This window comes from Protopterus annectens, chromosome 3.part1 (assembly GCF_019279795.1).
Source record: "Protopterus annectens isolate FY-2018-M chromosome 3.part1, PAN1.0, whole genome shotgun sequence".
NCBI lineage: Eukaryota > Metazoa > Chordata > Ceratodontiformes > Protopteridae > Protopterus > Protopterus annectens.
In genome coordinates this window covers 876,833,221-876,856,243 of record NC_056732.1, presented here as the reverse complement: position 1 = coordinate 876,856,243, position 23,023 = coordinate 876,833,221, and the positions used below count along the sequence as shown (strand labels likewise).

Genomic DNA, 23,023 nt, shown 5'->3' with positions numbered 1-23,023 from the left:
TGGTTCTTTTAGACACAGTAACATATATCAACTTGGTTCTTTTAGACACAGTAACATATATCAACTTGGTTCTTTTAGACACATGCACTGGCCCATCCCAAGCCATATTTTCAATTGAATTTTCATGCAATTACCCCATCTTCTGACATGCAGTGTTTGTATACATGATTAAGAGCAAGATGAAAAAAATAGTCATAATAATTTATATCAAACTATTGCTCTTGAACATGCAAATATGTTCCTGAAATTAGTTACTCATAAGAATTTTGAATAAGTGCATTACATGCTTTGTATTTATAATTGGCTACCCCATCTCTGTTAGGATTCTGTCAAATCTGTCTTGGGTGTTATATGAGGGCTGTATTCCCTATACCCTGTCTAATTAACATAACCTTCCTCTGAGTTTGCTCCATTTGTGGAGAAGGAAAGCCAGTTTATTGAATGTGCAGATCACCGCTCACCTACTCATTACAAGTAACCATTGCCAATACTCGCTCTCTTCCTCAAATGTGTCGATGATAGTTTTGCATAACTCATGTAATTGCTCTTTGCTGTTTTAAACAGCATGCACTCCTCCCATGCAGCTATGTATGGCAACCACCTCTCAAGTGTGATTTCCAAAACTAATGAAATAACAGCTACAGCAATCTTTTCCACTTGCGACTATAGGTTACATTACCTCCAACATCAACTTCCATAAAAAAATAATTTAAAAAAATGGGTGTGCATGATGCTGTGGCAATGTTATTACTGCATACAGATCTAGCTGTACATGGACAGTGAAAGTGAAAATAAAAGGTGACAATCAATGTATTTCAGTTTCAGACGGTCAGATGCTATACAAGAAGCAATGATAGCTTGTTTCATCCACTATGTGCCACACAAACAGAAAACAACTTCTAGCAATCACCTGTATTCATCAAAAGTGGTAAAAATGTAGCTACAGTAATGCAGCTGAAGTTGCTGCCGTGGAGATAATCATTGCACTCAACATGTAGCTCACCCAAAAAAGAACATTAGCCACAACTCTCAACTACTTAACCCAGCCACCATGGAGAAACTGAAAATGAAGGGAGGCAAAGGCACAAAATCTTTCACAAATTTAAAATATGTATTCTCTTTTATTATGTAGAATAAAACAATAACATTCATTTTTTTTCTAGAGAATCTAAAGTCTGTAACTCAGTGTGTCATTTTTTACTGTCAGTAATAATCACCACCTTGTGAGAGGATCACAGTTTATGCCAGGATTAAATCAAAATTATAAGAAAAACTCGGGGGCTGCTTAAAAGCATGAGCTATAGCCAGCACAATGCACCCACGTAAGAACTTTCATGGCCTTAGGAGTATACCTCTCAACTTTCACTGATTTTGTCTCAAAATTTTGCACTTTCCCCTCCTAATTCCTTCTAACACTGGCAATATGGGGAGAAAATATGGTTAATTACACTTACAAAATAATGACAGCAGTTACTGTTACAAATTTCTCATACTTCAGAAAATGCATGCAAATTCAGTTCTCTTATTCTGCCAACTTCTAAAGTAAATAGTACTAATATTTGAAATAGTGGTCCCTGATAGTCCGTGAGTGTCCCTGATTCTGGAAGTAAGGTATTCAGAGCTACACTCGGACAGGATAGCAGTCTGACACTATCAAAGGAGTTAAGGGCTAAGAAAGATATACATAGAGAGAGAGACAGAGAGAGAGAGAGAGAACGTGCAAATATTCCTATTTTTTTAATGGAAGACAAGAGGAAGGGCATTAATATTTCTCCTATTCCAAAAATAGCAAGTTTTACCAACAAAAGATTATTACTGATTTGTTAAGGACTCCCCAATACCAGTCTTAGGAATATGCCCAGTGTTGGCAGAAATATTGACATTTCTAGGCTTTGCCAAATGACAAAATAAAATGAATTACATTTAGAACACTTTAAAGGCATAAGTACAAAACTATTTGCTCTCAGGGCAACATGATATCATTATCTGTATGTTGTAGCCAACATGGCCCCACCATCAAAGATAAAGTCTGTGCACTTTCCAACTCATGCCATGCAAACAGTGAAGTACACATCATGTGCGCACTTATAGTCATGCCATATTCTGTAATAAACCCTTTGTGGCCTCATTCGTTTGACAAATATAAACTGTCAGTAAATGCCATTGAAATGTAGTATGCACTTTTAAAAAGTCTTCCTAAAATATTACAGTTGTCCTCAGACAATTCATTTTGAAAGGCATGCAGTTATCATTTTATGTAGTGGTTTACATTGCATTTCTTGGTTGCCAGCTGTACGAAACACCAATATAAATGTATATGCCTTACTTTAGTTGCTTGGCAGTACTTCCATGGTATATTCAGATTCCTTAAGTACCTGTTTTTCTCCAAAGTAGTTCAAATTCAGTGTCCAGGTAATAATTCCATTAACAAAATCTTGTTATAATATTTCTATGCAAGGGAAGTTATCTGTGATAAGTTGTACTGCCTTACTTCCTTACCACAACCTTTATGCATATATTGTATGGTGTGATGTGTTCTATGTGCAGTTCCTTACTTCTGCAGAACACATTGCTGTGTTCTTTGCATGTTAGGTCTCTATCACTCAGCTGTATCTTAACACTCACTTAATAGCTAACTGTCTGTCCAGCTATTTCTAAACCTATACTATATCTACAGATAAATAGATAGATAATTACAGACACACACACACACACACACACACACACACACACACACACACACACACACACACACACACACACACACACACATCTATAGCTATACTATACTTATCTATTTTTTTTATTTCTCCAAGTCTTTTTGTTTTTTAATACCATGATGGGAATGGACCCCATTCCTAAATCAAAGTATGATTAAAGTCCAAGAAATTAGTATTATTTCAGTCTTTGATGTCACCCAGAAGTGTTCTTTGCAACACCTGAAGTGGGCCCAGTAAAGACTCCTGCAATTCATATGGAGTTACATGTATCGGTAACATATTTAAGTACAATTGTAATTTTTTTTTTATAAGGCCCATTTTTCTTACTACTATTGGAACTGTCTGGGTATCCTTCTTCTGTTTCTGCCTGCAAATCCTGCTATTTTATCACGTTGTATCTATATGCATGTAAGACACTGTAGTCACTAGGTATAGCAATTCCAGTGATCAATGCTACTTTTGTCTGCTTTTCATGGACTACTTTATCTGCTTTTCTCACATCTATTTTTTGAACTGTTGGTAATGGGTGATCCCATGCGATATAAATGTTATCATTTTCTATAACGCTTTGTGGCTCATGTTTCCAGTGTTTTTCAGCTACTTCAATATTATATTGTTTGCACACTCCTCAATGTAACAGTCTTGCCACATTATTATGCTTTTCAATATACAGTCCTTCTGTGATTAGTATATAACAACTAGCAACAAGATGTGTGACTGTTTCCAATTCTGTTTTACAAAACCTACATTCGTCAGTTTCTCCCACATGTTCAATGGACTTTGTAAACCAGTGTGTACATAGTCCACTATCTAGGGTCACAGATATTAACCTTTCGAATTTTGATTTAAATTTACCTCTCCTTAAATGTTCCTGTGTTTGATCCTGATCAACATGAGGTTGTTGAGTTTTCTATACTTGCAACTGTACTTATGCATTTTCCACGTCTTGCCTTCTCATCTGATCCTTCACTTTATATTCTTTCTTCTGTTTTTTGACAAATTCAGTTGCTACCTGATTTTTATCTACTTCTGGTTTGATCTCCATTCCCACTTGACAACTAAGCAGGGAAGTTGTCTTAGACTTTTTCTCCTCATGTTTCAAAACTTTCACTATGTTTGGGTCTTGTGAGCTCAGCAGATAAGTATGCAATCCCAAGATTGTAATCAATTTCAAGGAGGCCCATACCTCCTTCAGAATGGGGAACATATAATCTTGGTATACACTGATTTTTCTAAATCATTTGATGAGCATGAAGCATCCTTCTTGTTTTCCTGTAAAAACAATCCAACACCTTTTGGGGCCAGTAAATCACTCTAAAAGTGTAAGTTAGGACAGTAACAATTTGGTTTATACTTTGGACTTTATTCCTAGATGTCAATCCTGTTTTCAGTATTAATTTTAGTCTTCAAAAATATACCTTACTAAGTTTTATTCACATTTGTTCATGTTTTGTTGTTGATCACTTCTTTTTCTAAATGGCCCAAGATTTCTTGGTCTATATAATGTTTTTCATATGTCTGTTGTTTTAACGAACACATATTTTTATTTGAAGCTTCCAACACTTTTTCTTGTGGAGGTGTTTTCTTTCCTCTAATGTCTCTCTTAATCTTCTTATATATCTTCTGTCTGGAAATTCTGGGGTTCTTGCATAATAGTAATACTGCATAATTTCATTCTTACCCTCAATAGTCCACTCTGTCATCTTTATTGCTTTTTTTTGGCCTACCAGTTTTTGTGATTTTTGTGTACTACTACTTCTTTCTATAACATGGGAGTGCCTTCCTACGCCTGGGCCTGGCATAACCCCATTGTAGTGATGTTTCCGTGTCTGGAATTTCTGCACTGTCACTTTTTCTAGTCCTGCCACCAGTGCGCCTACCAAGATTGGGCACTTTTTTTATTCTAGGTTCATAGTTTTATAGGTTGGTACTAGGCTATTGACCCTAGGGCCTTTACAAGCCTAGCCGTAACAATTTCCTGGATATTTCTTCCCACAATATTTACTTCCCTGGACCCCTGTCTAGCAGAGTGACTGACATGATCCCCGGGGTGAATTTCCTATCTCCCATCAAATCATCAAGGTTCCTTTTGAAGAGGGCCAAGGAGATGCTCTGCTTCACATGTATGGGCAGTCTATTCTGGAGTATGGGGAGTCTCTGGGTCAGGCACCTATCCCTCCAGCATGTTTTGTTCATTGTGATGAGAAGGTTTAGATCCCTGGAGCATAAGACTCTGAGGGATTGGGATTTCTTTAAGTGGAGCAGGTCCAACAGCTCAGGGTTTGACATGGCCTTGTATATTAAGCAGAGATTACCTCTGAGTAGACAATATGCCACAGAGTATAGCTGCAGTTTTTTTTAGACAGTCAGCATATGGCATCTGCTTTAGGCCTGTGATTTTTTTAGTGAGGTATTTCTGCGGCCTTTCCAGCTGCTTCAGATGTCTTGTCAGGTACATACCAAACAGGGCCTTATACTCTATAATGGGTCTAATGAGGGATGAGTACAGTGGGACAAGGACCTCCTTTTTCCTGGATGAAAAGCCATTAGTGATGAGGTGTGCCACATAGAAGGATTTCCTGACTGTTGTGGTGATATTGTTATCGAAAGTGAGACTGCTGTCCACCTGTGTCCCTAAGTCTCTCATCACACTTTCGGTGTTTAGTGTACTGCCACCTATGTGGTAATTCATAGGCACATGGTTTTTCCCAAAGGGGATAACTCTACATTTCTTGGCATTAAGCTTGAGCCCATGGCTCTGGCACCAAGCATCTTTTTCTGTAATTCTAGGTCTTGTGCACCCAGCAATCTGCTTTATTTTTTAACCTACTTCTGTACATGATATATGCTATATAAAACACAGTCTATATATCATTGTTGTCTTGGTGAGATTTTGTGAAAAACAGGGTCCACCTTGTAAAGGTACTCACCAGGACTTGAGGATGAATTCAATTCCAGTAATACTATTCTCTTTTGCTTGCTGACCTACCATCTCCATTCAGACCCCTAGATAGATAGATAGATAGATAGATAGATAGATAGATAGAAAGAGAGAGAGAGAGATAATCACACACACACACACACACACACACACACACACACACACACACACACAATCTGTATTCTATACTTATCTATCTATAGAGGTAAATAGATAATCTCACACACACACACACACACACACACACACATACACACACACACACACACACACACAATCTGTATTCTATACTTATCTATCTATAGAGGTAAATAGATAATCTCACAAACACGCACACACACACACACGCACACACGCACACACACACACACACACACACACACACACACACACACACACACACACACACACATACACACACACAATCTGTATTCTATACTTATCTATCTATAGAGGTAAATAGATAATCACACACACACACACACAGACACACACACACACACACACACACACACACACACAATCTGTATTCTATACTTATCTATCTATAGAAGTAAATAGATAATCTCTTTCACACACACACACACACACACACACACACACACACACACACACACACGCACACACACACACACACACACGCACATGATGTGGAACAGTTCAGACAATAGCTTTTCAGAGCAGTAAACTCTGAAAGGCTTTCTATGGGTTCAGAGCTACAATGGAAATCACCTTGCATACTCAATGTGATTAATTTACACACAATGCATCTGAACTTCAGTAACTATTACTGAAGTTTGAATGCTATTTGATGCAGAAATTGTGTACACTGTTCTGTTTTGTATCACAGTTTCATAGGTTCATAGGTTGATACTAGGCTATCTGCCCTAGGGCATTTATAAGCCTAGCCAGAGTGTGTTTGGCTTTCGCCACCCTTTTAGATTAGTTGACTGTGCCTCTGTATAGTAGGTCACAGAAGATAGCCCTTTTAAGGTTAGTTTACTGTGCATCTGTCTAGTAGGGACACAGAAGAGATCTCTGGGGTAAACCTACGATCTCCCATCCACTCATCAAGATTTCTCTTGAAGAGGGTCGTTGAGGACCTCTGCCTAACATGGATTGGGATTTTGTTCCAGAGTGAGGGGAGCCTCTGGAATATGAATCTGTCCCTCCAGCATGTCCTATTTATTTCTGTGCTGAGGTTTAAGTCCCTGGAGCATGTAGCTCTAAGGGATTTGGATTTCCTGAGGTGGAGCATCTCCATTAATTCTGGGTTGGATATGGCTTTATACGTCAGGCACAGATCGCCTCTGAGTAGGCGGTAAGCAACTGAGTAGAGCTGGAGTTTCTTTAGACTAACTGCATAGGGCATCTGTTTGAGTCCCTTGATCCTCTTGGTGAGGTACTTTTGGGGTCTTTCCAGTTGCTGCAGGTGTTGGATAAGGTACATCCCAAATGGGGCATTGTATTCAATTATGGGCCTGATGAGTGATGAGTAGAGGGGCACAATGACCTCTCTTGATCTAGATGTGAACTCTTTCATGATAAGGTGGGCTATAAAGAAGGTCTTTCTAACCACTTTGGCAACATGATTGTCAAAGGAGAGATTGCTATCTACTTGGGTCCCCAAATCCCTAATTACTTCTTCCGCACTTAATGGATTACCACCTATGTGTTAATTTGTGGGCACTTTGTTTTTCCCAAAGGGGATGACTATGCACTTTTTGGCATTTAGATTTAGGCCATGGCTCTGGCACCAGTTATCTGTCTCTGTGTGACCCTTTTGGAGGATGCTTGTGTCAGTCAGCGAGTTGATTATGGCACCTAGTTTGCAGTCATCTTCAAACTTGGTCAGCCATAATCCTCCTGTGTTAGCCTGTACCTCAGAGAAATGTATACCGAACAAGAGAGGTCCCAGGACTGAGCCTTGTGGGACACCACTTGTAACTGGTTTAGAGTCTGACATGGCACCTGCAATTCTGACCATGTGGGTTCTATCCCTGAGCCAGTTTGCAACCCATCTTGTGACATAGGGGTTGATATTTAAGCTGGTGAGCTTATTTATGATGCCCAAGTGGGGTATTGTGTTGAAGACAATTTGCGAGGTACAGGTAGGCTGTGTGGACTACCTTCCCTTCATCTATGGCCTTGGTGACTGTTTCAAAGAAGTCGACCAGGTTCAAGAGACAAGATCTGCCCTTAACAAAGCTGAATTGGGTAGGATCCAGTGTTTGGAGGTTTCTAATGTCTTTGTTTATGAGTTCCATGATGATACGCTCCATAGCTTTGCAGACCAGGCTAGTCAGGCTTATAGGGTGATAGTTTCTGGGGTCCATTGTGGCACCACCTTTGTAGAGTGGGACCACTGTTGCTGTACGCCATTCCTTGGGTACATATCCTGTAGTAAGGCTGAGATTGAACAGTGACTTTATGTGAGGGTTCAGTTCTTCTTGGAGCTCGTGTAAGACGCAGCCGGGGACACCGTCCGGTCCCATTGATGCTGTGTTTTTTTGCTTTGGAGAGGGCAGCTCTCACCTGTGCATCTGTGATGTCAGGGAGGCTACACTCTGTTGGGATAGACATTTGCTCTTTTGGGGGGGAAGGGGAGGGGGTTTGCACTGAACCTATCTGCCAGGATGTTGGCAATGTCTGTGGGTTCAGTGGACTTTTTGTCATTTTGCACTGACTCAGAGTATATCTGAGAGTTGCCACCTAGGTTCCTGACATAACTAAAGAAGGTCTTGTGATTATCTTTAGCGTCTTCTGCAATTTTTCTTTCAAAGCTGGCCTTAGATGATTTTATGAGGGATTGTAGTTTCTTGCTAGTACTGATCAGAGATGCCTTTCCTTTTTGGGATTTTGCTCTATCATGTAGTAGCTTCCTCCTTCTGTTGTATAGCTTATTTATGGTTGGGGTCCACCAGACAGGTGTCCTGCCTTTGGAGGAGTGTGTCTTGGTTTTATTTGGGATAGCACAATCCATGCATTCCTGTAGGTGTCCATAGAATGTGTTTGTAAAGGATTCTGTGGTTTGGGCCATATTTTCCACTGGCCCTGGGTCTTTGAAGGTTCCACCTCAGTTTTGAGAAGTGTGAAGTTTGCATTTGAAAAGTTCTTCACCGTGGTTTCCTTAGCTGAGGGTGGGGACGGGATATGGATGTCCAGTGAGATTAATTTATGGTCAGATCTTACCAATGAGGGGTATACCTCTGGTATAGAACATAGAGTTCCCATGTTGGTGATGATCAGGTCCAATATGTTTTCCCCTCTTGTGGGAGTGGTGACCAGTTGTTCCATAGCATTTGAGTTTATAAATTCTAGGAACCGTTGGGCGAGGGTGTTGGGGCTTGAGTAGTGCTCCTTGAGTATCGCTATAACTCTTTTGATATTAACTTCTATTGTAAGGAGCTGAGCCTGGCTGTCATTTTGAGACAACAATCTTTAGCAGCAGAATAACTACATTACCCTGCCTTGTCTCCAACAGGAACAAGTACTTCATAAACAGTGCTGTCAGCCATTTAATCTGACTTTGCCTGTATTTGTTAGGACATGTTTCTTCATAATGCTTTCATCATCTACATGAAGCATTAGTATACATTCAGTCAATCTTGTATCATTGTCATAACTACGATCAATGGGTTCAAATGTTTTATTTCATGAATGTAACCCGTTAAGTAACTATCCTATATTAAACATACTGACTGGCATAAAGCTCTACTTTAGAAGATTTGATTTAATGGTTTACATTTATATAACCTTTCCAAATATGTTTTTTTTGTGTAAAAATGTGAGAAAAATGTCCCATTATGTTGCATGAATGCCCAGTGTGCTGATTATAGAATCTGTAGGTGAAAATCATGCTGTCCTTATGGCAGTTCATGGACTGCTAATAATTCTGCTGACATATTTCAAGAAAATGATTGTTACTGATTTTTTTCATTTTTAATTTTATCTTTCTGTGTTTAATAGGTATTATAAGAACAGCATTGCCTAATATGGACAGAGAAGCAAAGGATCGTTATTTGCTGGTAATTCAAGCTAAGGACATGGTCGGACAAATGGGTGGATTGTCTGGAACAACAACTGTGACGGTGTCGCTTACTGATGTCAACGATAACCCACCCCGCTTCCCACGAAGTAAGCATAAGTAACCTTATTGTGTAGCAAGGTTAAATACAAGTGAAATGAATCACGCATTATCCAGCATGGGAGTTCCCCACAGAATGAACATTGTTACATTATGTCTTCAGTATAATCTTCAAAATTTAGCCATTATGTTTAATGTTATGCTTATCAGTGGAGAGTGTGACAGCATTGTTTTCTGAAGGAAGATGCATTGCTTGCCTATGAAATCATTATAGTTGAAAAAAATTTGACTATGAGTATCTAAGATTTTGTTATTTAGTGTAACTAGGTATACTGTGTGTACTCAGCTGAATAAGACATCTCAACTGTCCATGTTTTGGAGGAATGCTACAATTTTCAGGACAGATTTAGGATGCCCCTATTATGGGAGATATGCTCCTATTTTCATACCTGTCAACCTCCCACCACAAGAAATCTGGACAAAGCCTAAAATAATGGGAGTCAGGGGTCCAAGATTTCAAATGTTGCTCATATAAACATAGAAAGTTGCTAGAATAACAGGATTTGTGTCAACATTCATTTTTCTGAAGGATATGAAGTCTGAAACTCAAATGTATGACATTGTTTAGTGACTTCAGTCTTCAGTGATTTGCCCAAAAATTACATATTTTATGATAAACAGATCAAAATGATGAGACAAAAATATGGACTTTCTGCAAAAATCTAGACCATTGAGAGATATGATTTAACCCCTTCCACACAATTTTCTGAATCCCATCATCACATGTGATTTGTGAAGCTGTCCAGAACACTGGAAACTACACTACATGGCCAACATTACTAGTGGCAACAAAAAATTAAAGAAAGAGGACACTCATTTTATAAATTTCTTTTTCTGAAGCAAAAACAAATTACCTTATTTGGTAGAATTTTGTGATAAAGTCCATTAGTCTTTAGATTTTAAAGTCTCTTTCATAATGCAATTTTATTTTTTTTCCAACATTTGTATCACTCCCTGTTTTTTAAAATTGTTTCTAAGCAGTATCCCACATTCCTACCGGATATGGAAAGTTATATGATATTTGGTGTTCAATTTATATGCTAATTAGATGCCCAGATTTTTAGATGGATTTTTTTATTTTTCAAAGGCCCATGTTCCTATTTTCAATGTCTGCCGGCTGAGTGGTATGTCTGAATTCTTATTTTTTTCTAGATCATTTGCCAGAAATATTATGGCTCATAACCAGATCATAAATGGCTATGTAATGTCTAAAATTAGTATATCTGTATACAGAGAGAGAAAGAGAGCAGTAATTACATACTTAATTATTTTATTTTAAAAGAGTTGCAGGGCAATAAAATGAGGCTTGAGTATAGACCATAAATGTCTAGCTACATCCTTGCTTACACTTGTTATCATCTGTGTAGAATTTAATGTAGCAGTACATTTTCTGAGATACTTATATTTCCCTGCATGTAAAATATGTTTTTGTCTAATTAGAACATTTTATTTCTAACAATGTAACATTTAATGTGTAGGCTAGAGGCTGACATAGTCAGTTCTGTTTCTCTCCTTACCTCAGCAAAATTATCAAGTCACAAAATATAACACAACATGTCAGCAAAGTGAGACAGCATCCCGGTGCTTGACGGGCAAGTATCATCTGACAACTAAAATGGATTGTGTCTAATGGATGTTGCTATTATTATGAATGAGTTCATATGCTAATGATGTAAAAAGAATGAATTCAACCAGACATTCCTGCTCTTGTGTGAAAGGCATCTTGTCTACTGACATGCAAAACTGCCAGGAAAATAAAATAAAATAATGAGGGCATTGAATAGAAAGAAAACAATCTAGAAATATTGACATGGAAGTAAATACTTTTAAAATAAGTTTCTGCATAGTAGTTTTAGTTTTCTTCTTGTTTTATTTTACAAAGCAGATATCTTCTACTCAACTGGATAAGAGACTGTGGGACTTGTTTCATTTCTGCTGAGTACATGTAAATGAAATATGTATTACATTGTCATGGCAAGTGTACTCTAATTAGGTCCATAATTGTTTTTTGGCAGCTTAATACAGTATCACAAAGCTTTTTAGTGAGATCACACCAGATGAAGCCTTATTATCTCTTTTCCTGTTTGGCTAGACCTTCTGTATCTGGTAGACATAATTTGCTACTTTAAAGATTTTTAGAAGGCCCCAAAGCACACCACAGATATTTCTGGGTCTTTTCTCTGAACTGCCTGGAAGTCAAATATTAAAAATATGAGTTTTGTGCAACGTGAAATAATTCACTGGCACAAAGTTATTTATCTGGGAAAAGTGGATGAGAATAATGTTATATAAAGAAGGTCATATAACCATGCACAGAATGGAGTCTTTCTTTTGAATCATGGCATTATATTATCATTTTTAAACCACGCACCTCTTCCACATGTCTAAATAATTTTGCTTCTTGTCTGATAGCAAAGTCTTAAAAGGGATTCACTTAGTGCCCTCTACATGCATGGTAACATATGTGACTAGGTTCAGCTATCTATCTTACCTAAATAATGCAATATAGGACCAAACGTAATGAAATATTTAAATAAATTATTATTTAGTCACATTTGATATTATAGTAGATGAAGTTATACATGGTCATCTAGGTTTGAAACTTCTTGGCATTACTGATTAAGTGATCAGAATAAGAAAAGCAATGTTTGCAGTTAAAAAAAATATTTTCCCAAAAATGCAAGCAATCTACTTTGGTATGTATGATACAGCTATGTCTAAAAATGTATCATGAATGAAATAATGGAGAGGTAAAAACATGGAAGAAAAGGTACAAATAAAATAAATGCCTAAAATTTAAACACACATTCCTAACTTCCTTTTCATTTAAGTCTGGCTGTCAAATAAATGCCTGTCTGTATACCAGAATTTCTGCTAGCCCCACCCCCACCCCCACCCCACCCCACCAAAAGAGAGTCTAGGCCTTGGAAACTGCATATTCTGAAACTGTTAACAAAAAATGTAAATTTTACTTACTTGTACTTACTTGTACTCTCTGTCTCGTATGTGTTAAGAACTACATTTGAAGAAGAGTTGTTTAGAAATGCTAACTCTGTGAGTAGAGGCTTTGTATACATTCTTTATATGCTTACAAAGCATTGCTTGTGAAAACCATGCTTAACTGCTAAATGCCTTTGCTTCCTACATATGCATCATTTGGTCTGTTAAACTACTGACCTGCTGCCAAAGAACACTATTCTTTGTTGCTGTTCTTCTCCTGCTGAGAGTGAGAACAGAGCCTTGCGGATTTTACTGTTCTTACATCTAGCTAATGCCGATAATAAACTCTGCTTGGAAGACTGTCTTTTGGGCAGACATTTTGGTCATATTAGTGGTTAGTGGCTGTCTTTTTCTGCTAAAAAAACCTAAAGCATTGATTTAGATCATTAGTACACCTATGCATTGAATAAGAGTCTGCTAGACTACTGTCTTACTGAGGAGAAAAATTATGGCTGATTGTTTTGTTGTTTTGCTCCTGGTGGGGTGGGACATTGTCTAATTCTGTTTTTCCTACATTTGTCAATGCATGTTCATATGTTCATTGGTAAGTACTAGGCTAGCTGCCATGTGGGCAATTTTAAGCCTAGCCAGTTTCCATTTATGTCCTCAAAATAATCCATCCCATTTGGTTATAGATTGGCCTTACCCATTGCATGGTTAATAATTGTATATTACCCCTAATGAGAATAACTGTGATCATACCATAGATAATTTGAGGGGAACAATGCATTGGGTGAAGCATTTAGGATTTGCATCTCCTAGTAGTAGAATGGGGGCAGTCCTGGGGTAAATTTTCTATTTCCCATCCATAGAGCTAAGTTAAACTTGAATATGTACAGGAATGAACTTTATTTTATCTAGATGGGAGTCTGTTCCACAGCAGTGGTATCCTCTGGGAAATATACCTGTCCTTCCCAACTGTTCTGTTGATGTTGCAGAAGCAGTATAGATGCCTGGACTCAGTATTTCTAATGCCATTTGACTTGTTGATGTGCAGTAATTCCATCAGTAACCGGTCAGCGAATGCCTAATATGCCAGACACAAGTCACTTCTTAGCAGTCTGTAGGATTCCAAGTATAATGACGGCTTTCGGTCAGCCATTGTAGGACATGCTGTTCAGGCCTTGTATCATTTTAGTAAGGTCTCTCTGTGGGCTTTCCTCTTGTTGAATGTGCCTGGACAGATACATGCCAAAGGAGGCATTATATTCAATGATTAGCCTAATGAGGGCTGAGTAAAGGGGGTAATGAAATCCCTAAATCTAGACAAAATCCCTTTGTTTATAAGCTTAAGTTAAGAAGGACTTTCTTACAACAATAGACATATGTTGGTTAAAAGTAAGGTCCCTGTCCAAGGAAGTTCCAAAATACTGATCAACTGGATCAGGTCTTACGGGTGGTAATTCCCTGGGGTAGACGACTTCTCAAAGGGTACAATAATGCATTTTTTAATAATTATCAAGTTTATAAATACTGGTTGGGTGATTGCCTTTTTGGCATTGTTTTCAGTTATATTTAAAGTGATCAACTTTAAAGTCTAGTCCTCTATTTTGATAAGCTGTTAGTAGCTATGTTCTTCTGCTTAAAACCCGAATAACTCATTTATCCCAATAGATCACTTGTGATGAGACCTAAAGTGTGCTAGCCTATTGTTTTCCTGTGGAACAAGATTGTGCTAATTGTTTTTGTTGGTTTGCTGCTCTTGGGGTTGTGTGCATGTGTGCGTGTGTGTGTGTGTGTGTGTGTGTGTGTGTGTGTGTGTGTGTGTGTGTGTGTGTGTGTGTGTGTGTGTGTGTGTGTGTGTGTGTGTGTGTGTGTGTGTGTGTGTGCATGTGTGTGTGTGTGTGTGTGCGTGTGCATGTGCATGTGTGTGTGCGTGTGCATGTGTGTGTGCATGTGTGTGCATGTGTGTGTGTGTGTGTGTGTGTGTGTGTGTGTGTGTGTGTGTGTGTGTGTGTGTGTGTGTGTGTTGGCAGTGCCTAACAAATTTTGTTGTTCTTACATTTGACCACTGCCTGTTAATTAATCCTGTTTAGGTATAGATGATTGTCTCTTTTGCATATTTTTCAATTAAACTTAATGGAAGCTCTCATGTAGTATATCATTCTTTCCTAATCAACATCTACTACTTGGGCTCTGCGGCTAAAACTCTTAAGAACATATCTTACTGATTGGAACAACATAAAATTATCTAGCTCCACTGTTCACAGTTGTACTACCCTGGTAGGATATTGAAAAAACACTCCCTGCAGATAACAACAACCCCTGTCTGCTGAAAAAAAAATCTCCAGATAAGGTTTTCTCTTGTACAATCAAGGATTCAACAGCTGGAGGACTGCAAATATAAGTTAATTTCTCCTTATCCTCTGAGTCATTGCTGTTGCCACTTTTTTACATATCTAATTTTAATAAGTCAAGACAAGGCTCTCTATTCGTCGTTACCAGCCAATCAGTAAAACAGCTCACTGTACCTATCCAGGCATGTCCAAAGGGTAGTTTCAGGTGTACTCTCTGGTCCAACTGGTGAATGTGGGCCTTTTGAGGCAATGCTACAACTGCCTCATGTACAAAGACAACCCTCTCCTACTACCACCAAACATTAATACATTAGAGAGATGCAATTATACAGCCAAACTGGAGGCTAGGCTCTCTTAACCCAAGACTGGACCAGACAGTCAAGAGGAGAAGGGAATTATCTGCATCATACCATAAGTCTCACATAGACCTATGAAACCAGCACTGGCAAAAAACACACATAAATACATGAAAACATACTCGGAGGCTCTAAATAAAAATCTGCAAAAGCAACAGAGACCTCCAAATTCAAGCAACCTCCACCACCCAACACAAACCATGAAACACATACTTCACAAAACCAGTGTGCCACACAATCACAGACCTTAAGGTAAAATAACATACCCAACACACTAGTAATAGGTGAATCTATAGTCAGATACACTGCCGTACCACTCACTAGGCTGAACAAGGAGAAGGTTACTGTTAGCTGCCTGTCAGGCACCAGGATCCGCCATATAACACAAGCACTCAGGTCACTCTACAACAAGTACAAATACGACTCCGTCATTGTCCATGTTAGTGTGAATGACCTGAGCCACACCTCCCGGGATTACATGAAAAGAGACATGGAAGGGCTCTCTGATCATGTAGCCCAGGCCGGTATGACCCTGACCCTGAGTAGCATCCTGCCCTCACCAAGAGTGATACCTCAGTGTAAAGAAAATATGATCAGTTTCAACAGATGGCTAAGATTCCAGTGTCATTCAAAGGGGATCCAGTGTCTCTCAGCCTGGGATGACATGCTCAACAAGCCACGCTACTTCACTAGAGACGGCTTGCACCTGTCACCCTTAGGCTTTTGAATACTGGCCAAGGCTCTTGCCACCCCCATAGTGCCTTTTTTAGCAAGGCTCAAAAGACAAACCCACCACTGTAAATAGCAAAAGTAACAAAAAACTGATGGCAACGCTATTCAATGCCAGACGTCTAAACCTCAAAATGCAAGCACTTGAGACACTCCTCAGTATGGAGCAAATCGATATATATGCAATAACAGAAACCTGGTTTAAGGCTCCAGAGAGCCACCCAGCACTACCAGGCTACAATGCATACCATACATTTCAGCCACAAAACCCGGACCAAAATACAAAAGGTGGGGGCGTATGCATATTCATCAAGGATACCCTCACCTCCAGGTTAGTGGCACAGCAAGATGCTTCAGAGATCATCCACTTGCAACTAACAATGGGCAGAACTGCAATTCAAATTGTAGCTTGCTACAAATCACCCACCATGTCCCAGGACTCCCACTCTGCATTTCTGAAAACATTGGGAAACATAAAGGTTCTACCAAACACCCTGATATTGGGTGATTTCAATTACCCAAACATTAACTGGGAGAACTACTTAGGTAATAACTCCCTTGCCCAACATTTCCTAGAATTTATAAACTCAAATGCCCTGGATCAACTGGTACACACCCTCACCAGAAGTGACAACATATTGGACCTCATCATCACCAACATGGTCGACCGGTGTTCCAGACCGGAAGTCAACCCCTCGCTGGTTAGATCTGACCATAAACTAATCACTCTGGATATCCACATTCCACCTGCACCTCCGGTCAAAGAAACCACCGTGAAAAACTTTTCAAAAGCAAACCACATTACTTAAGAACAAGTTGGAAAGTTTCAAATCCCCCATGCTAAAGGATAATGCTACCCAAGCTGCTAAATCCTTTACTAATACACTCTACAGGCACTTACAAGAATGCATGGATCATGCTATCCCAAGCAAAACCAAGACTCACTCCTCCAAGAAAAGGAAGCCAGCCTGGTGGATCCCTGCCATAAACAAGCTATACAATAGAAGGAGAAAACTTTTAAAGAAAAGAGTAAAATCACAAAAAGGAAAGACTTCCCTGATCAGTATCACCAAGAAACTATGATCCCTCATAAAATCATCCAAGGCTAGCTTTGAAAGAAAAATTGCCAAGGACTCCAAAGATAACCACAAGGCATTTTTTTAGCTATGTCAAGAATCTAAGTGTCAGTTCTCAGATCTGCTCAGAGTTAGTGCAGAATGGCACAAAATACGCTGAACTGACTGATATCGCCTACATCCTGGCAGACAGGTTCAGTGCAAACTTCACCCACCTCTCACCCCCAAAAGGGTCCATAACTATACCAGAAGAATGTAGTGCCCCTGAAATCACAGACACTCAGGTTAAAACTGTCCTCTCCAAAGCCAAAAATACAGCATCAATGGGACCAGATGGTGTCCCAGGCTATGCCCTACACAAGCTCAAAGATGAACTAACCCCTCACCTAAATACACTGTTCAAACTCAGCCTTTCTACAGGCTACATGCCCATAGAGTGGTGCACAGCAATGGTTATTCCGCTCCACAAAGGTGGAGCCACAACAGACCACGGGAACTATCGCCCTATAAGCCTGTAGCTTGGTCTGCAAGGCTATGGAGCACATCATCATGGATCTCATTAACAGAGACATTGGGAATCTCAAAACACTGGACCCTACCCAGTTCGGGTTTGTTAAGAGCAGATCATGTCTCCTAAATCTGGTTGACTTCCTTGAGACAGTTACCAAGGCTATAGATGAGGGAAAGGTGGTCCACACAACCTACCTAGACCTCGCAAAGGCCTTCGACACTATTTCTCATTCTGGTATTATAGACAAGCTCACCAGCCTGAACATAAACCCCTACATCACGAGATGGGTTGCCTGCTGGCTCATGGACAGAATCCACATGGTTAGAGTTGCGGGAGCTAGGTCTGACTCTAAACTGGGTACACGTGGCATTTCCCAGGGCTCAGTCCTAGGACCTCTCCTGTTCGGCATACACTTCTCAGAGGTACAGGCAAGCACAGGAGGACTATGGCTGACCAAGTTCATAGACGACTGCAAACTAAGGGCTGTAATTGACTCTCCAGCTGACACAGATATCCTCCAAAAGGGTCTCACTGATACAGATGCCTGGTGTCAAAACCATGGCCTTAAGCTAAATGCCAAAAAGTGCATAGTCATCCCCTTTAGGAAAAAACAAAGTACCCACAAATTACCACATAGGTGGGAGCCCCCTAAATACAGAAGACGTAATAAGGGATCTGGGGACCCAAGTAGATAGTAATCTCTCCTTTGATAATCACATTGCCAAAGAGGTTAGAAAATCTTTCTATGTGGCCCACCTACTCACAAAAGGGTTTGCATCCAGATCAAAAGAGGTCATCTTACCCTTCTACACATCACTCATGAGACCCATCATAGAGTACAATGCCCAATTTGGGATGTACCTTACAAGACACCTGCAACAACTGGAAAGACCACAGAAGTACCTCACCAAGAGGATCACTGGCCTCAAACAGATGCCCTATGCAACTCGACTGAAGAAACTCCAGCTGTACTCGGTTGCATACCGCCTACTCAGAGGGGATCTCTGCCTGACATACAAGGCCATGTCTAATCCAGAAATGATGGACATGCTCCACCTAAAAAAAACATATCCCCTTGACCCACATGGTCTAGGGATATAAACCTCACTGCAACAATAGACAGGACGTGCTGGAGGGATAGATTCCTGACCAAGAGACTTCCCATGCTCTGGAACAAGATTCCAGTCTACATTAGGCACAGCTCCTCACTAACACTCTTCAAGAGAAACCTTGACAAGTGGTTGGGAAAGAGAAGGTTTACCCCGGGATCACTTCAGTGGCTCTTCTGGACAGAGGCACAGGGAACTGATCTAAGGGGGTGGTGAAAGCCAACACATTCTGGTTAGGCTTATGAATGCCTTTGGGCAGATAGCCTAATACCTACCTATGAACCTATGAACCTATTGTAGAAAAGGTTTCTGCCATTCTAAATTATTGTTTAATATATTTTGTCATACTGAAATCATTTAGTTCAAATTTTATCAATGTTATTTTATTCTGTATTTTTAATGTTCTTCTTTTGGCTTTTTCCAATTGGGGGTCGCCACAGAGAAACTCCAGTCCGTTAATGATTGGCAGTAGATTTTTTATGGGTGCTGAGGTGCCAGCTCGATGCCAAACCATCAATGAAGGCATCCCCATTCTATGCATGTCTTTTGAAGCCCACTCGACCGCAGGGAGAACATGGAAACTCCACACAGAAGGTGCTCCCACCGAGAATCAAATGGGAGAACCTCTTGCTCTGAGGCTACAATGCTACTGCTGCACCACCGTGGATTTAACCTTATTTTTAATAATGAATTTAATTTTAATTTCAGGCTATATTGTTTTATTTTGCCATTTGCGGTTTGTGGACCATTGCATTTAACAATTTAACAAATGTATAAATAAATAAGAAGAACAATTTACTCAATGCATATAATAGGTCATGTTTTATACACTTAAAATTGAAGAACTTAATGGTGTCATAATGAATTTTAAAGCTGAATAGATACACAAAATACCTGATGCTAACAAGAGTAATGACATATGCTTTTTTCACTATTTCATGAAGTTAAGATCCAATATCCAACATTGTTTAGACCGTATCCAAAACAATACCATCAATTCTGATTCCTGGGAAGTAGCTTTAAATGCAAGAGATAAATTCAGTTTTAATGCTACACAAGTCACATCTATAATTGTTGCCCATTTCCCCAGGCCATCCTGCCCCTAAAACTGAACAAGCCATCCTGGCCCTCTCAAAAACAATCAACACCACATTAATTGGTCATGTTAATATCGTACGCTGCCTGATTTTTGGTGACACGAATGAGCTATATGAACCCATGCTAAATCTTTTTAATCTGATTTTGTCAGCAAGATATGTTGTAGATAACTGAAAAGCAGTCATTGAAATGGCTTTGTGTAAAGGCAACTCTGCCATCAGTCCTGGAAATTACAGAGCCATTAGTCTTACCAGTCTTGTTTATATTTTTTAAAATCTCATAAAGTCTGATATTCAAAACCTTCTAGCCCTGGGCCCTAATCAATATGATTTTTTCCAGAAGCAGATTCTGTTCCTTAACCTTATTAGCTTAATCAAAAATGTCAATGAAGCAGTAGAAGATGGTCATAATGTGCACACAGTATGTACTGACTTGGCCAGAGACTGTTATCCTATTCCTCATGCAAGCATCACTGACAAATGTGTTAGTCTAAGCTTATGTCCATATGCTATGCAGTGAATAGGAAACGGGTTGAGTGAAATAAACCATCTAGTAAGAGTTCTGAGTGCCTCTCCACTAAGAGAAAAATGCTACTATAGGTGTTCAACTGGATACTTTATCAGAGCCTCTCCTTTTTGACATTTACTTCTGTGATCTCCAATCCGCGGTGGTGCAGCGGTAGCATTGTTGCCTCACAGCAAAAGGTTCTCCCGTTCGATTCTCAGCTAGTGTGTGGGGAGTGCCTTCTGTGTGGAGTTTGCATGTCCTCCTTGTGGATCAAGTGGCGTTCCAAAAGACATGCGTGAATGGGCGTGCCTTCATTGAAGGTAGGGTGTCTAGCTGGCAACTCGGCACTGTGAAAATCTACTGCCAATCATTAGTGGACTGGAGATCCGCTGTGGTGAGCCCTAACCGGGAAAAGCCAAAAAACACAACAACTTCCGTGATCTCCAAGGTAATACCCTTGATCAATGGCTATCTATATTTATTGAGAAATACAAACTAGATATTGTTATCTAGTCATTCACTGATACTCACTCACTCTGGCAAGAGTTAGACTTTGGTAAGACTTGAAATTAATTTCAGTTAATAGCATAATTGTGATGTCCCTCTTCTTAATTCTGCTGCCATTTCCAGTATTAGAAACTTACCTTAATCATATCTTATAAAACGTATTGCCTCCTCCAACTAGCCACTTAGCTGTGTCCACCCTATCAGCCATTAAATCTCTCAGCTCATATTTCAGACATTTATCATCAGGATTGCCCTTACGCTCTGCATGCTCTTGTCATCACTTCCTGTTTCTTTCTTCATTGTCAGTACTAAGTATTTATATTTACCTTTCCTACTCTCACACTTTTGTGTCTCTCAGGTGATACAAATACAAAAGGAAAATGGCATATACATCAAGTATTCAGAATGACCTTCTCGCACTACTCTTTGGACTTTAATGTTATCCTTCAGTCACTGACCAGTCCTTTTATTACACAATTCAATGCCTCTTCTGTATATTAATCATAGTGTCCTAACTTACTTCTTTCTTCTAACTCCTGAACATTTATCAATGTATAGTCTGAAATGTAAGCAATGGGGATGTTTTGATGTTTTTGTCAATTTTTTTCTTTACTGTTTTTCACTAATGCACCTATAAATTTTTGTGAGTATCCTCTTATTTTAGTACTGAGTTTTTCTCTTCAGGCTTCACTGAAAATTGGCTAAAATTCAGGTAGAAAGATTGCAAAAATTTAAATAAGCAAATTTTACATTAATCATTTAATTCAACCAGCTTTAGCTTGCTTACAAGTAACCTATTAAATAAATTAATTTTATGAGCAGTAAAGTTTGTGTTTCTAGTAATAGAATCATAGGTGTTAATTTGCTCAGCAGATCTGATACATATTTATTACTCCTAAGCAGACATGACCTGCTCATAGAAATGGCTGTATCGATGAGTAGGTTCTTTGCAAAAGCTAATTGCTATTACTCAGTAACTCAATCATGTGTTTGCAGACTTAACTGATTTGCTGATAGAGATCAATATATAATGTGGCTAATGGATTTATGTTACACTTTCCTAAAGACCTTCTTGCAAAGGAGCCAAGAAATATTTGCTTTGCATGATAAAAAATGTTGGGTGTCTCCTGTGATTTTATTTTTTCTCTGTATAAGAATCTGACCTAGGTGTTTTCCATATATCTATTATTGGTATAATGATCTTCGATGTAACCAAAGGAAAGCTATTTATCCACTCCATGTATTAAAATACTCTCAGCTTCTGCATACTAAAAATAAAATAAAATACATTGCAACAAATATACAACTTTATTTATTAGCTTGGCCATTCTCAACCACATCCCAAGCAGAAAAGTTAAACTATACTGTTTTCTGACATATAGCACATGGCATGAGCATTTACTCATATTGATAAATACATTCCAAAAAATATTACAACAGCATTACATGCAAACACTTTGAGCAGACAAATTGCATTGCTATGGATTGTTTAGCAAATGGTGATATGTGAAATGCAGGAATATTAAATGACAGGATAAGGCAAGATAGTTGCCCGTATAAAACACAATATAGAAGTAGGCAACGAAAAAAATGCACACACACTCACACATTATGATTTGCATTACTACATTACTCCTTTACCAACTTTTTGTTATTCTCTACATGGACTCTTCAACTGTTACTTTACTGCTTTTAACCAACTAGCTCAAAAGCATATCTGATAATAACATTTTAAATGCTAACGATGTTCAGACTTTGTGTGGCTCTTTCTGCAAAGCTAAGGGAAAAAAAATATAAATAAATAAATTAATTAATTAATAAATAAACAAATCCACACTCTTTAACTATCTGTCTGGCTTATTATATTCAGCGTACATCTTTTTATTCAGTTTTGACAGTCATCATCATCTTCTTTCGGCTGTTCCCATTAGGGGTCGTCACAGCGGATCATCTGTTTCCATTTCTTCCTGTCCTCTGCATCTTGCTCTGTCACACCAACCACGTGCATGTCCTCTCTCACCACAT

At 39.0% G+C, this 23,023-nt stretch overlaps 1 protein-coding gene across 1 annotated transcript in view; it reads left to right on the top strand.

Annotated features, from left to right (window-relative positions):
* LOC122798305 (cadherin-7) overlaps positions 1-23,023 on the top strand; it is a 705,913-nt gene that overhangs the window by 470,322 nt on the left and 212,568 nt on the right. The window contains exon 5 of the mRNA XM_044067132.1: positions 9,631-9,798. Coding sequence (XP_043923067.1) covers positions 9,631-9,798 — 168 coding nt within the window. The remainder of the gene's footprint in view (positions 1-9,630; positions 9,799-23,023) is intronic.